At 39.0% G+C, this 16502-nt stretch overlaps 1 protein-coding gene across 13 annotated transcripts in view; it reads right to left on the bottom strand.

Moving 5' to 3' along the window:
- The window catches only part of FHOD3 (formin homology 2 domain containing 3), a 386693-nt gene that overhangs the window by 202226 nt on the left and 167965 nt on the right, over positions 1-16502 (bottom strand). For all 13 annotated transcript variants that reach the window (XM_071804400.1, XM_065831130.2, XM_065831129.2 and 10 more), the window contains exon 4: positions 15005-15072. In XM_071804400.1, coding sequence (XP_071660501.1) covers positions 15005-15072 — 68 coding nt within the window. The remainder of the gene's footprint in view (positions 1-15004; positions 15073-16502) is intronic.

Here is a 16502-nt window from a genome sequence, read left to right on the forward strand (position 1 = left end):
GGAAAGTAATGGAACAGCTTGTCCTTGGTGTCATCTCAAGGCACATCAGGGATAAGAGGGTCATTAGGGGCAGTCAGCATGGCTTTACCAACGGTAAATCATGCTTGACCAACCTCATAGCCTTTTATGAGAATGTAACAAGGTGGATGGATGATGGCAGGGCGGTGGATGTGGTCTACCTTGACTTCAGTAAAGCCTTTGACACAGTCTCCCACAGCATCCAAACAGTTAAGTTGAGGAGGTGTGGTCTAGACAATGGAGTAGTGAGGTGGGTTGCAAACTGGCTTAAGGAGAGAAGCCAGAGAGTGGTGGTCAATGGTGCAGAGTCCAGTTGGAGGCCAGTATCTAGTGGAGTGCCTCAGGGGTCAGTACTGGGGCCAATATTATTCAATATATTCATTAACGATTTGGACGAGGGAACTGAGTGTACTATCAGCAAGTTTGCTGATGACACTAAGCTGGGAGGAGTGGCTGACACGCCAGAAGGCTGTGCTGCCATCCAGTGGGACCTGGACAGGCTGGAGAGTTGGGAGGGGAATAACCTGATGAAATTTAACAAGGGAAAGTGTAGAGTCCTGCATCTGGGCAGGAACAGCCCCAGGTTCCAGTATAGGTTGGGAAATTACATATTAGAGAGCAGTGTACGGGAAAGGGACCTGAGGGTCCTGGTGGACAACAGGATGACCATGAGCCAGCACTGTGCCCTTGTGGCCAGGAAGGCCAATGGCATCCTCGGGTGTATTACAAGGGGGGTGGTCAGTAGATCGAGAGAGGTCCTCCTTCCCCTCTACTCCGCCCTGGTGAGACCCCATCTGGAATATTTTGTCCAGTTCTGGGCCCCTCAGTTCAAGAAGGACAGGGAACTGCTGGAGAGGGTCCAGCGTAGGGCAACAAAGATGATTAAGGGAGCGGAGCACCTCCCTTATGAAGAAAGGCTGAGGGAGCTGCGTCTCTTTAGTTTGGAGGAGACTAAGGGGTGACCTCATTAATGCTTATAAATATATAAAGGGTGAGTGCCATGAGGATGGAGCCAGGCTCTTCTCAGTGGCAAACAATGATAGGACAAGGAGTAATGGGATCAAGCTGGAACACAAGAGGTTCCACTTAAATTTGAGAAAGAACTTCTTCTCAGTGAGGGTGACAGAGCACTGGAACAGGCTGCCCAGGGAGGTTGTGGAGTCTCCTTCCCTGGAGACATTCAACACCTGCCTGGATGCCTTCCTGTGCGACCTCACCTAGGCGTTCCTGCTCCAGCAGGGGGATTGGACTAGATGATCTTTCGAGGTCCCTTCCAATCCCAAACATACTGTGATACTGTGTGACACAAGATAAAACACTTGCTGATGTTCAAAGCCATATCTCAAATTTGTCCCCTCAGACTTGATTGACTCGATTTAAAATCAAGAAAATATAAATACATACATACATGAATAAATTTGCATGCATATGATACACAGATCCAAGTCTCAGTGGATGGCAAGCTAAACTTGTATGATGGGGAGCCACCTCCAACAGTGCGAGAAGGCAGAACCATAACCCTGGGACCCCAGAGGTGCCTCCTTTCCAGCCACCCCTTGGAGCCAGGCAACTGCTCCCTCTCATACATCCCCTTGTATTTGGTATTTTTAACTCAAAGAAACTTGAGTAATCTCTTGCTCTTCAACACTTTGAATCTTGTTTCTCCTGAAACTCGAGGGAGAGGAATGTATCCCTGGAATTTGTCAGCTAAGCTTACAGTATATTTGAGGTTCAGGTAACCTAAGGTTACACGCCACAGTAATTCACAAGGAGTTTGCATGCCTAGAAAGTAAATTACACTGTATGCCAAGGTCAATGCTTAAAAATTCCCTGTTAATATAGAGAGAAGGTGCCAATCTTCCCCTATGCAGAGTGGGCAGTGATGGGAGCAAGGACAAGACACAGAATTTAGGAAAAAATGGCAGAAATCGGTAACACAGTGCAGAATCAAGAGTAGGGGTGTAAACAACCTCCAGAAGAGTTATTCTGCAAATCAGATGACAAATAGATGTGTGTTATTGGAGAATACTACTGTCTAATTGAAGAGAAACAAGGTATATAACAACATAAACTACTGAGTGAAATAACTGCAATGATTATTTCAGTTGGTAGTGGTGCGCTAGCTCAGAGCACCCTTCCTTGTTCTTTAAATAACTTCCGTTTATACTCTAGTAGACGTTTCGATTGTGCATCAACTTGGGAAAATATGTTTCCATCATTATTGAGTTGGGGGCGGGGGGGGGGAATATCGATCCTGGGTTGACTCACAATCAAATAAGCAAGACTGGAAAAACAGGAAAAAGGAGGAATAACTGTGGTTTGCGGGTACTGACATTTGTTAATCGACCTAACATGCCCATTTGGGAAAAATAAAAGATACTCAGATGCTAGAGAAGTTAACATTGATTCAGCTTCAAAGACCTTCAGGTCAGACTCAAAAGAGAAAGAGTATTTTTAAGAGCACATAGCCATTAAAGGCTGTTGACAATAAAAGATAAAAACTGAATTATCTGTTATGACTTTTAAGATATTCTCTATAATCTTAAATAATGGATACATATTAGAGTATTTCCTGGGTAAAAAATAGCATTTAATTATCAAAATACCTCATGCTAAAGATCTGTTTTATATTGACGATTTAAAAACAAAAACCACAAACAAACAAACAAAAAACCCGCAAACAAACAAACAAAATAATGACTTTCCAAAAGCACATTGTGAGATCTGCCTTCTGGAACTTTTTCAAAGCAGTCAAAGGAGTAAACCACTATAGCACAGAGTCATCCATGACTGAAAGGAGATATATTGCAGGAGAATAGCAGAGGAAATGAAGGGGATGAGGGACTCCAAGCAGACTGCTTTTGGAAAGCACTGAATAAACAAATCAAACCTGAATTAAAAAAAGGCTTTTAAGGTACTTCTCCTTTCCCAAACAAAAGGGAAAAAGAAGGTGTAACGAAGCAGAGTACAAACACATCATGCTCTAGACATAAATCTGAACTCAGTACATTATCTATCCCATCATGTATATACGATGAGAGGAAAGAAGCAAACATCAGGAATGTGCAGGGAAAGATGAAAGGCATCCAAGTCCATACGTTCCACATTGAAAGGAGAATGTTTACATCAATTTTGGTCTAGGATAATCTTTTCAGACCCATTAACTCACTGACTTGCCAAGCTAAGTGACCTCAAGAGTAAAGGCTACTCTCTAGCAGTGGTGAGGGGTTCAGGTTTCCAGGAAGAGAGCATTCATTGTACGGAATATATGGTGCGTGTGACAACAAAATGTACAAGTAGCTGCTGCGTGTGTGTGATAACAGTTAAAAGGAGGCAGGGAAAGGTTGTCATTTGCTATGGAAATGGACTCCTCCGCTAATATCGTGAAGATTTATGACCCCTTAATCAGCAGGCATTAAGGCACTGATGAGAAAAGCAGCAAAACCCAGGCAAAGCTCTCTAAGCTTCCTGCTAAGCTTCCACAACCATAAAGATTGTGCAGTGACACAAAGGCTGGCTACTTAAAGTCTTAATGAAAAGATACCGCTGGCCTTGTCAGATAACTATATTTTACACGTTCATTCACAGATTCGGGATATATTGTGTCTCCTCCTTTCCTTAGGCATCTCAGAAGGAAGAAAAAACAAGATAATGTATGTTCCTTTGTAATAGAGCTCTATTTTTGTCGAATGTATAACAAAAATACATTAAATACATTCAAACTGGTAAGTTTAAAGCTCATTTATGTGGCTGGCAAAATGCACAAATCATACTTTCACCTGCATAACTCAGCCTAGATATTAAAAGGATCCCACAAACCCTGTGATCAAGCAGTATACACATTACACTCACGTGCCACTAGCAGAATATTTAGTGTAGCTGGGATTCCCTTTTCTACTACCCATTCTCCTGTCTCTACACCATTCAGTATACTCTCTAATGCAGTTTTGTGGGGTCTTATCTGAAGGTATAGAGTGAAGACTTTTTTTCAAGGAATGGCACTTTGCAAGAATGCATCTTATCTGATGTGCAGTTTCCACATGCAAAGTTAAATTGTTTACTTACTGGTAAAGATAAATCTTTCTGAAGCCTGCTATTTCTGCTAGCCACATGTTCTAAAACTTTTACCCAAAGCACGATTATTTTAATGCCACAAGAAATTTGCTTTGCTCCTTAATAAGAATCAAGGTTTTTGAACACAGTTTCTCAAGGGGAATTTTTTTTAAAGCTAACGATTACTGCTGAAAGCTCCATTCCAAGTATTTTAGGAAACTGGATTTGTAACTGAATATTCACATTTGGATGTGAACATATATATTTCTCTCTTACGTGGCTAACAGCTGTGCAGAGTACTGTCTTTCCACAGAATCATAACAAGATGCTTGTCTATTAGATTTCCACCAAGGAGAACCTCATTTTTATGGTTTGTGTTGTTCTTTTTTTTTTCCTTTCATAAACTATCTCATTGTTTCTGGTTTCTTGAGCATTCCCACATTTAGTCCTATGCTGTACAATTTTCTCCGGTTTCTGTTACAAAGTTAAACACTGCACATTTTGTAATGTTCATTTCTTTAAATAAAGAACCATGGGGTTCCCCAGGCTGTGCTCTCCACATGACACGTTACTGAGTGAGCCAGCAATCACATTCTGCACCGACCAGACTTGCCAAAGCGTGAAAGTTGCAGCAATCCAGCCTAGAAGTGAGAGCAGCAGAGGCAGCCAGGGTACCAGTCATAGACATAAGAAATTTCTTGCTAAGCTTTGCTTATCTATGGGCTTACCGAAGGGATTGCACTCACACCGAGCTCCTGTGCTTGATGCACTTCACCCTCTCTCTGAGGCAGAGCTTCCCTCTCTGCTCTCTCACTCTACAACGTCCCTATTAAGAGAGATTTGAACTCTGATTCTCAGGCCAGCTCTGATTTTCCCTGCAGACCAAAACCAGTAACTTCACTGCATTCACATTTTAATGTTCTGATAATTCACCTAGGCAAAAAAGACAACATGAACATTGCCAATGCGCTGTGCAATGTAGCGCAGAAGGGGACATGTAAACTCTATCAGATTCAAAGAGGAGAGGCATCCTCCTCTTCTCTCTGAAACCTTGTGGGAGAAGATGCTGACAGTGCACCAACACAGGGTCCTATAGGCAGGAGGGACACGGCTCATTCAGACATGGCCTGGCTCCAGAAACAAAAATTACTTCTTTCTAAAATGGAAAACTAGGGAAATCTCTATTCATTGCTATGTTCTTCTATCAAATAGCAGGCTGGGAGAGTGCACTATAACCACTCTACATTAGTATATCAGAACAAGGTCTCCTTGGAACCCCCTCTTCCTCAGATTCCCTTGCCAGACGTATTTGCTGCAGAGCAAGGACACAGAACTGAAACAGAAACCCAAATGATCCTTCTTAATGTAAAAAATATAAAATAGCAAGAAAAACAACGGATCGCTAAAATGCCAGTGTACTTGCAGAAAGCCCCCACCTCCCAAAAGTTCTCTTTTTAGAAAAGACATTTTTTCATGCCCCCTCCCCCGCTCCTCCCCCTTTTTTTTTTTAACTCTCCTGCAAAGTCAAGATAGGATCACAAAGTTCAGCTGGTTTTAGGAGGATTAAGGGTTAGGGATTAGGCTTCATTCATTTGGGGATGTAAATTAGCAGGAGAGGGACAGCAGCTGACTGGTGAGGAAAAGGAGGAAGGAGGAGGCAGGTCAAAGAGCAAAGCATGCGCGACTGCAGGCTTTCGCTGGCATAAATCTCAAATGACAATACGTACATCTGGTGCTCCACCACGAGAAAGTAAAATGCAAGACTATTGCCCAATGTACTTGAAAAGCCTCCACTGTTACTAAGCGAATAAAGGCAGAATGATAAAAATCTGGGTTTCTGTCAGCAGTAGCATCAATGATGGGCAGGTCATTATTTTACCCTTCCTACTCCTAACAGTGCAAGAAGAATAGAAATCTACTGATCTTCCTTCCTAAGCATCCCTCCCACAAAACCTCATGTATACAAAAAAACCCCCTCAAAACAGCCCCATAGCTTGCTCCTAACTTGACTGCCCCAGGCAGCAGTAGGAATGCAGCAGCACAAGGCTGTGACCAGAATGCACTTCCGTTACCCAAAAGCCTTCATGCCCAAAGGTTCCCCATATAATTTCAAATGCTTATATGACACTCCACCCCAGTAGCAATGGAAAATGAGCAGCCAGTTCATCTCGGCCCTCCTTTCCGCTGCCTCGCTACCAATGCGACCCCAGGGGTTACATTAGAAATATACCATAATAAAGACTCCAGAATATTATTTTTAAACTATTGTTACCTGCCTGCAGCATGCATCACATCTGTTGAAGTTACTAGCCAAATAATTACTCCCATTGACAAGACTACAACTATGTAGTAATAAGAGTTATGCCGTGCTCTATTAGAAACAGAAATCCCAGACGATTTCTGGAGTCCAGTTTTTTTACTGGCTAAGCGACAGGTTGCATTTTATAGATCAAGATTGGCTTGCAATGTTTGCAGTTAGAAAAGCTCATTTTGGCTTGAAAACTGAGTAAACATAGTCAGGAAGTGATTGAAGGAGCATGGACCGCCAAGAGATAATTTATAGTTACTTTCCCACACTTCAAACTATAGTTCTGTTCGTTGGACTCCAAAATTATTGATACAATTAAAACACTAGACTGCCATTCCAGAAGTGCCTGATACTATCTAATTAAGTTGTCGTTGTTTATTTCAATCTGTTTTAAGAGCCAAATAATCTATTGCAAACAAATCTGGAAAGAAATCATTTCACAAACAGACACACACATACCTATATATACACATACATACATAGACTTAAGTCCTAGAAGTCCATTAAGACTGAATTGCCATTTCAACCTAAATTATTTAGGCAGCCAAAAAACAATTCTATGTATGGGCAAGGTGAGCCAGTGGTTAAGCAGGCAAGTCTTGCATTAAACCATGAAACTTCTGCTCTACTTTGAGTCAGGACGCTACTTTTAGAAGATGAACCAGACACAGCTCTCAGAGGGAGCAAGAGGAAAGTGTTCTGCTGTCACAGAGAGTGCATCTCTACGACAAAGTATTTTCACACCCTGAAGCTCGGTAACTCAGAAACTACCCCAAGATAAGGACACTGGGCAAGTTCAGTTGCCGTCTCATTTCCTTTAGACTCCCACCAGCACACCTAGAAGAAAAGCCCCTTGAGAACAAGGGTGCCCTGGACTGAAGCGCTCCAAAACTGCAGTCAGATGCTAGAGGTAGTATTGTTCATTACCGATTTCTACCCTGGTACCAATAAACAGATACAGAAATTCACCCAAAAGTAAATTGTTTGATTTACAGCCATTAATCCCCTGTAGTCTTCCTTCTGAAATGCCCTCATTTCAGAAAAGTTCTGTTGTTTCTCAAGAACACATTTTATATTGTGCTAAAAATACCAGCAAAACAAATACAATGTTTGCCATTAGCAAAGCAGAGGAGCTGCAACATTTATTATTTCACACCTCCTTTACACGGGGACACATTTTAAATTGTATGCCTTTCCGCAGTTTCTTTTGGATAGCTGAAAGACTGCATGGGGGCAAAATAAATGTTTTAATAGTTAACATTACTTTGTAAATTAAAACACATGAAAACATATCCAATATTTAATACCATTAAAAAATATGCAGTTCTCTTACAGGCAGAATTTCTTCACACTTGAGGATATTGGGAAGTACTCTAATCTGAAAGAGGTTCGGAGATATTTGGATTTTTTTCATCTGTTCAAATTTTTAAAAACATGTAAAACTTGAAACTAAACATTTCTAAAGATAACTTCTCAAAGACTTTCTCAAATTTCCCAAATTCCTCAAATGACAGGTATGCAGGTACCTAAGATATCCAGCATTAGTCATGTAGGTATCCCAGTAGAAACATAGAATGTCCTGAGTTGGAAGGAACCCACAAGAATCATCAAGTCCAAGTCCTGTCCCTGCAACAGTAACTGTCCTGCAGCACATGAAAAAAAAATCTTGAGGAAATATAATTTCTTTGAAGAAAATCACGAAAAAAGAAGAAATAAATAATAGGTGAGAATAAAATCCTGCTTCATTGAGATTCCTCAGAGTCAAGTCGGTATTTATTAGACATAGTTAAGGTTTGCTTAGAGCACAGAGTTCCAGCCAACGAAAGGAGAAGAAAAAGTATGGTAGCAGGTTGACAACAAATATTGCATACATTTATGGAAAGATTTAGAAGTTTAAAACTTTCTTAGCATTTTTTTTCCCCCCCCTTTTTTAAAAAGTAATCTTCTGGAGTGAAATTAAGGTAACTTCTTAGGATAATTGCTCTTTCCTATTGGGCGTCCATGAAAAAAGGATAAATTTAAAATCTGAAAACTTATTTTATCAAGGTTCAATATATCATTTATTACCACCCATTTCTTGTTCATTTATTATGTTTTCTTCTTCTATGCGATGTCTCATTTGTATATGAATGAAGGGCTGGTCCTTTAAGATTCTGGGTTTCCCTTCATAAAGAGTTTTCTTCCATTTGGATGCATCCAACAAATTCTTAGAAGACCAAGGAGAAAAATTAGCCCACAGTCTTTCATGTTTAAACTTTTCTGATACATAATCAGTCTGTAAAAGACACATATTGGCATTTACACATAGGGAAAGAAACAGAAGTTTGCACTGCTAAGACGAAAACAAAGATATCTTCAGTGGCTGAAACTGAGATCCCCAAAGAATCATTCATGTCTTAAGTTGATTAAAGACAAATCAAAATGCAGAGAGGGAAGGGTGCTTAGCTTGCACAGAGAAGTTGTTCCCGTGCCACACTTCTGTCCTTATTTTAAATCTGATGTCTTCAGTCATCAAGATCAAATTATTGTGATTGTGCCTGATCTTCACCACCATCTTCTCCAAGACAGTTATGTTTCCCCTTTACTCTGAACATGGTGTTTCACTTCTTCTATGACTCTGGTCATTATCTTCACTACCTTTACATAATCTTCCTGATTCCTCTATCAGATGAAGGAGCTGCGGGTAGAAATCCATCTTACCATGACACTATAATCCTTGCTTCTAGTGCTTTCACTGCACTTAACCTTACAGTTACCATCAAGCTCTGCCATCGAAAATGGTGGGCTACCTGTTTGGGTTGTACAGAGCAATAAACTGGTGCATCCTGTCTTTCAGGAAAGGGAACTGAACTGTACTACAATTCTTAAGTTGAAAGAAAGAACATGGAAAAGAAACTCTACTACAGGGGTGTCAAACTCATTTTCATAGGGGGGCACATCAGCCTGGCGGTTGCCTTCAAAGGGCTGAATGTAATTCAGGAAGTTGAACCATTTGGAAGTAGATTTCTGCTTTCAATATTGTATTATCTCAGTTAATGAAGGCACAGATAATTACACGATCTTTTTCCCCAGATAACATTTTTTTCCCTGTGAGTGCAAGAGGCAAGCAAGCAAAACCAAGTCACACTTCAGTACCAGATTAATCTATACAGTTATTATCCAGAAAAGCTTTGGTTGCCTCCCCCTATAAAGACAAAGCATTTAGCAGGAAACTAGAAAAGTCCTGCTGTTGCTGTGACGGTTTACCACAGTCCATCTATCTGTATGCACTCAACCACCAGATAAAAATAACACTGAAACTAAAGACATTTTAGCCATTGACTTGATGGTGACAGATTTTCACCCTTTGCACCTTAAGTAGATGCAGATACATCAGTAGACTGTAGGTTTGTTTTTTTGTTTTTGTTTTTGTTTTTTTCTCCCAGTTAATAGTGGAATTAAAACTTACTAGAAAAGTCACTTAAAAGCAGGGATACTCTTCATGTCAGCTAAGCAATAGATAACAACGTTCATGCATTGTATTACAAACCTGAGGACACTAAAGTAGATGGGCTCCATATAAAAAAAAGGTTTCCTGTTTCAAATCAAAGATTCACTCAAATCAAAGATTCACTCAAATCAGAGAATGAATAATGGTGGTTTCCCAAGTTTTTAGACTATACTCGTGGTGGAAGTAGTTCTCATTTTACAGTCTCATTAAAAACTGTTTAGATCTCAGCCCATAACATTATCTAGGCATGAAGACACTCTGTTTGCCAATGAAATTGAGAAACTGATTTTGACGTTTAATGTGTCATATCTATTTTATTTATAAACTCTAAACAGTAATGAGATGTTCACTTGGTAAAACAGGATGAAACAGATATATAAACTGCTATGCAGAACTATAGTGGATTCAATTTGGGAAGGAAATGAAGGGTTCTCTCTTTTTCATGACTTAATCAAGAACCCTTCCAAGAGGGCTCTTAAAAGGGTGAGGTGGCAGCCTGTCTCACAAGTGATGACAGCAGCCCCTAAATCAAGTGTCACACGGCTTCAAACCCTAAGGAGTCATCAGTCATGCCTGCAAGAGGGAAAGGAGCAGCCTCCTTCCTTGAGATCAATGAGGCAAACACAGAATACTCCTTCTGCTCTCCTAAGGATGACTGATGACTCCTTAGCAGTTGAAGTGTGTGACATTTGATTTCACTTACTGATAAGATTGTGTCTATCCAAACACCTTCTAGTTAATGTTTCCAGGACCTCTATGTAGCTGTTCTTTGTGACATTTTACACAAAGCTCAATTGTTCAATGATTAATGAATTTCTCAACAACGGAAAAAAAAAAACTCTTAAGAGAATTTTGTAACTGTGTTGCTTGATTTTCTGATCACAACACAACACAGGAATCTAGGCTCCTCAAGAAAAGCAGTGGGAGATATCCTGCATTTGTCAAGTTACACTTTGTGGGGAAAACAGTCCTAAAAGAAAATTGGTCTTTTTCCTTAACACTTTAAATTATATCCTTTAGGTTTGCTTTCCAGAAAGCCTAATGCATATATTGATTACAAATATTTTCCAAAACTATAAGAAGCAGATTTACACATTATTATAGATTTCAACGGACTTGAGAATGTGCTTTATAGCTTGCTTAGTTTTCTTACACCACCATATTCGGATGCAGTTATTTCGTATTTTGAAATAATGCAACCGGTATGATTTTAAAACTATGCTTTGTAACTACAAGGCACACTTGTTTATAGGTTCTAAAACATGCCTGCTTTATATTACATCTAGTTGTATCAGATGTCTTGTTAAATTAACTTTTTTAATATCATGCAAATTGCATTGCACTATTTACTTATATTATAGTGCTTGTACCCAATTCTTCTGCTTTTACGACTGGCATTGAATTGTTTTAAGCAGTTGTATTTTTATTTCTGTTATGATATCACAATCAGGAAATGCAAGAATGTTTTTCAACCCTGTTTTTATATGTACCATGTTCATCTGTATTCTGCCCTGGATGCCTTTGGGACTTTTAGCACTTTGCACAAAATTCACAAATCTCTGATAAATGAAAGAACAAGGCAACTCGGAAGTCTGTCAGAAAATACATTGAAAGGGAGCTAAACCATACTACAGCACGCTGTCAACTATATCTGTGTATCTTTTTTAAAGTCCTGTGCTTCATATACTTCTAGTCTGAACATTACTTTCTTTACTCCATAAGCTTGTTCGTCAAAAAGCACACTTGTAAATCAGAAGAAGAGCGCTGCAGTACAGTGCAGCAAAACATAGTGAGTGTGGCTATCTTAATGCTTCAGAATGAGGGACAGGAACAGAATGGCGTTACTGTCAAAGAAAAATGCTCCACATAACCTTTAGCATTTTGCCAAAGCCAGCCCACCAGAAGAAACCAAAGAGAATTTCTGAGTTTGCACTTGCCAAATGAATCTTTCATTTAAAATTTGAAACAAAGGCATTGTTTTTGCCAAACATTTTTAAGCTTCGCTGAGGCTTCGCGTGAAAAACCAAGACCTCCGACTACTTGGAATTCATATTTGATGTGAAACTTGGGCTTGTTCCCACTTAATGCAAATAAGAGACTGCACGTTACCTTCAAGCTCTTCAATTTAAAAATGATACTGACACAAAACTGTGCCAAATTAACTCAGCTATGATGAAATGATTATAAAAACATGGTGTTACAAACTGTCTTGGCACTTAAGGACATGATGAAGTCTCCATAACACTCAAAAAATTTGTTAAAATGGAAATAAAGACTGCTTTTGAAGGCTACATCTTATTCCAAACACTATACTACTAAGGATTTTTTTTAAAACCTAAATATAACAAGATATAAAACAGATATTTATGCTGAAAAATCTTTTTTTTAAAAAAACGTAACACAATAGATTACGAATGTTAATATACTTTAATGTCATAGGCTAAAAAATAAATTAAGTATGACCTTTTGGAAAAGAGTGTTTGGTGTATAAATAACCTTATAATACTAACTTGTATTTTTCTTCATTTAAAAAAATTGAAACAGCTTTTCTTTCTAAAATCAATATAAAAATCATCTTACATGTTCTTACACTTTGTTAAGAGATAAACAAAAATCATGCTCAAAAGATGCCTTTAGCAATGTTAGTAACTGTTGTTAAGGATAGCAAAGTTGACGGGTATACCGGACTTTACATCATATAAAGTCTTATTTTCTAGTTTGAAGTGTACTACCTTAAATACTTGAGCATGTGATATGAATACTCGCCAGCTTGGGGAAAACTTCTCCTCAATTACCCACTAATTAGAATCTGAATTTTGAGACTATATAAAATTTTTTTGAAGGGCAAGGTTGTTTGAAAAACAGCCACTGTTCTACCCGAAGTAGCTACTTTAAGTGGTAACAGATAATTCCCAAATTCCTTTCCGTATCACATACATTAGGAAGCAGGGAAGTCTAATTCTTCAAGGAAAATTATGTTCTGAACTGTCAGAAATCCTTCACTTAAAAACTAAATTCATACACAGATATAGGTTTGTGTGCATTGCTTTTCCCTTCCCTCTCGTTACTCTTCAGCCCAGTCAACTCCAGTTAAATTTATTAGGATAAATATTTAAACAACATTTTCATGAAAACAGCTGATCAGCTGAAAGGCAGAGATCTTACTGGTGTGTTCACTGAAGGCACTGAGCACTACATGCTCAGAAATACCTACTAGACTTCAAGTAACCTACATGGAAGAGAACATGTATGAATATCCTAACTGGGAAAAGTCATGATGGGAGGTATGGGAGGTGCAGGATGCGTGGGAAGAGAGGATTAGCACTCACTGTTAAATATGTGTCAACGCCCGGATTAACCAGTGGAAAACATAAATTTGTAGAAATACAAATACTTCCCAGAAACAGCTCAGGTGAACAAAAAGAGAAGAAACCAGAGAAGACTCTTGGAAACTTGCCCCCTTTCCCCTGAGCAAGCAGTCCACCCACTTGGCAAGCTCACAGGGAAACCCAACGTGCACTGTGACTCTCAAATAGGTTTTCCCTGAGAATGCCTTGAAGAGACAATGGTTTTCCCAATCTGTGGCCATGAGACGACCTGACTCTCTTGGAGTTGGAACGCCTTTGTCTAAAACTTTCAAAATTCAAAGACTTTTTTTCTGATCTAAAAGACATCATCAACTACCAAAATTTTCCATTAAATGGTCCACCCTTTACCATTTACTTCTATTGTTCAGGAAATCGTCATTCTGGCATTTTCTAAATTCTGAATGCTTAATTTTGGAAACCCACAAAAAACATTGTGTGTTTTGGAAATTCACAATTCTGCAGTCTTGCAGAATTGTTAAATCTTGTTATTCACAGAAGAAATGTCTGTTTAAAACAAAGCAAAAAAATGTTGAACTAACAGCTTGAAAGCCTTGCACCTCCTAGCTGAAAAACATTATAAGTTGCCAACCTCCATTTTTTATGCATTAGTAAAGGAGCAGAGGCGCTTCTCTTATTGATTTTACTTATATTTATTGATAGAAATGGAATGTGTCATCCTGAGGGTGCCAGCGCACTGGAACAGGCTGCCCAGGGAGGTTGTGGAGTCTCCTACTCTGGAGGCATTCAAAACCTGCCTGGACACCTTCCTGTATAACCTCATCTAGGTGTTCCTGCTCCGGCAGGGGGATTGGACTAGATGATCTTTCGAGGTCCCTTCCAATCCCTAACGTTCTGTGATTCTGTGAATCCCATTTTAGCATCACATTGGCAGCATGCTCTAGCTTTCACTGATGTTTTCTTTTCACTTTTTCTGACCTGTTCTCCCCAACAACTTTCCTTCCAGTCCTGCAACATTTCCGAGTCCTTCTCCTTATCCAGTAAAACCAACCTGAAATTCAAGCTTTTCATTCAATTCTCTTCCTTATCATTGACATCGCTTACCTATCACATTGGCTATGTCCCTACAGAAGCAAAAATTGTGCTGATTCCAGGTCTCCTCCACAGCAAACACTCACATTCAAATCCATGCCTTTGCTTAAACCCATCAGTCACTACCATGCCCTTCCCAGCTCTATGAAGTATCTTTTTGGCTAATCAATAAATCATTTCCTCTAATCTCAGTCTAAATTCTAACACCTTCAGAGCTCTCCCACTACATCTTGGCTCCTCATCAGATCTGTCTCATGTCTCTCACATATTTTTTTAGTTTTTGAAGTGGCTTAAACCTAGTCTATTTGTCAATTATTAGGCCAATGCTTGGGCCATCACCCCAGCCTATGGCTTCCTAGCTCCTCTTTTCATACCCCACTTCCAGTCTTTCCAATACAGAACTATGTCACTGTCTAATGATCAGTCTAAGTTTCCATCTAGGAGTTCCATTTTTCTTCTCTGCTCTCCTGCCAGGTTCCAACCACTCACTCTGCCATTACTCCACTTCTTTTCCTGCCTTCTGACAGACTGAAGGAACAGCGAAAGGCTTGCAGACTATAAAAAGACCTTAAGAAGCAAATGGCTGATTGCACATTAGGAAGCAAGTCTTAAAATTCTCTCCTGCCAGAAACTGCAAGCTGTTCTCTACATTAAAAAAAAAAAAAAGAAATTCGATTCATGTTCAAATCACAGAACGTACAGCCATTATTTGCTCACCTGAAATATTTGTTTCAAGGAGAAAAGTGCTCGTCTCAGCTCCCGTCCATTGGAATTGTAAAGTTTTTCTGGAGAAAAAAAAAAAAAAAAGGAAGAAAACAGAAAGAAGTTCAGCATAAAAAAACTGACAACATGGTAAAAAAGTAGTACAGATTTCAAAAGAGTTGAAGACTAACAGTGCCCATTTCCCATTAGATAGACTGCTATTAAATAATACAGTTTTGGTTTTTATAAATACAAGACTCCTGCTTTAAAAAAGTGCAAGTAAAACCATGGTTTAATTGTCCATAACTTCAGATAGCATCTCCCAGGTAAAATCACAATAGCCTCAACAAGATCAGTGAGAAACAATGCTCTAAGAAGTTTTTGAAAATGTCTAGAAATGCTGTTTTTTCTGCATTAAGGTAAATTTAGGGTTTATCAAAAGTACCAGGTTAGCCTCAAAAGACTCAGTTGAGAGCACTCTTTGCTTTTGTTATCAAAGCTAGAGCCACGGAATCCCATCCTTGACTGCCTTCCCTCTAGACATTCTTTTCTTGTGTTCTCATCTTTCTATTGTTAAATCCTTTCTGCAATGGCAATGAACATTAATACCAGAAATAGTCGGACAGTCTGTTCTAAGCATAATTCAAAACAGTGTTTTATTCTCATGAAAACTGATCTTGATCTTTCTTTTTAAAAAAAAAAAATGAAACAGAGGCCTTCTTTTCATCATCCAATACTGAAATATATTACTTCATTTATGCCCCTACTTATGCATACTCATAGAAATAATTAAAGAAGACAAAAGTAACTCTCCTGCTATCTTTCTGAACCCTGCCACAATGTTTGTGCCTTTGGAAGATGTCTTGGACTGCACATCTCAAGTTTATTCTTGTGTATACAGAAGTGATTTGCGCCTATGCATGGATGGAGCAGAAGGTTTGTTCTTCAAGTGTTCCTGGTCTACTCTGTTTGGCGTATCTGATAGATAGAGACTATATGCAACAGTTCTACAGTCCTAAATTTCATTTCATTATACTAACACAATCCGAGGAGAGAAGAAAAGAAAATCAAAACTTCATTATCATCTCTCATGACACACTTTCATCCACAGATCATCATGAAAGGACCTTTTCTGCATTCGATAGCGGCCAGCAGGTCATGAGATCAAGGCTGGAATGCCTGTGGAGTGGGAATATTCTTATAAGAAAATGAAATAAAACTTTGGGGTTTGAAATTTCTTATTTTCCTTTGTCTACTTCTCCTTTAATTACCACTTCACACCAGAAAATCAAGTTAAAATTTATTTCCCTCTCTCAGGAAGTTACAAAAAAGGCATAGCATTGGGGGATTAAATGCGTTTATGATTCAGTAATCATTTTTTACTTCAATCAAAGATGGCAGGTTTTAATTTTAGAAAAAACATTTCTTATTCCCAACAGATGTCTTCAACCAAACAAAAAATGTGAAGTAAAACTTCAGCAAAACTTACACTTTTTTTTTTTTATTTGAAAGC

The sequence above is a fragment of the Patagioenas fasciata genome, chromosome 2 (genome assembly GCF_037038585.1).
Source record: "Patagioenas fasciata isolate bPatFas1 chromosome 2, bPatFas1.hap1, whole genome shotgun sequence".
In the NCBI taxonomy this organism is placed as follows: domain Eukaryota; kingdom Metazoa; phylum Chordata; class Aves; order Columbiformes; family Columbidae; genus Patagioenas; species Patagioenas fasciata.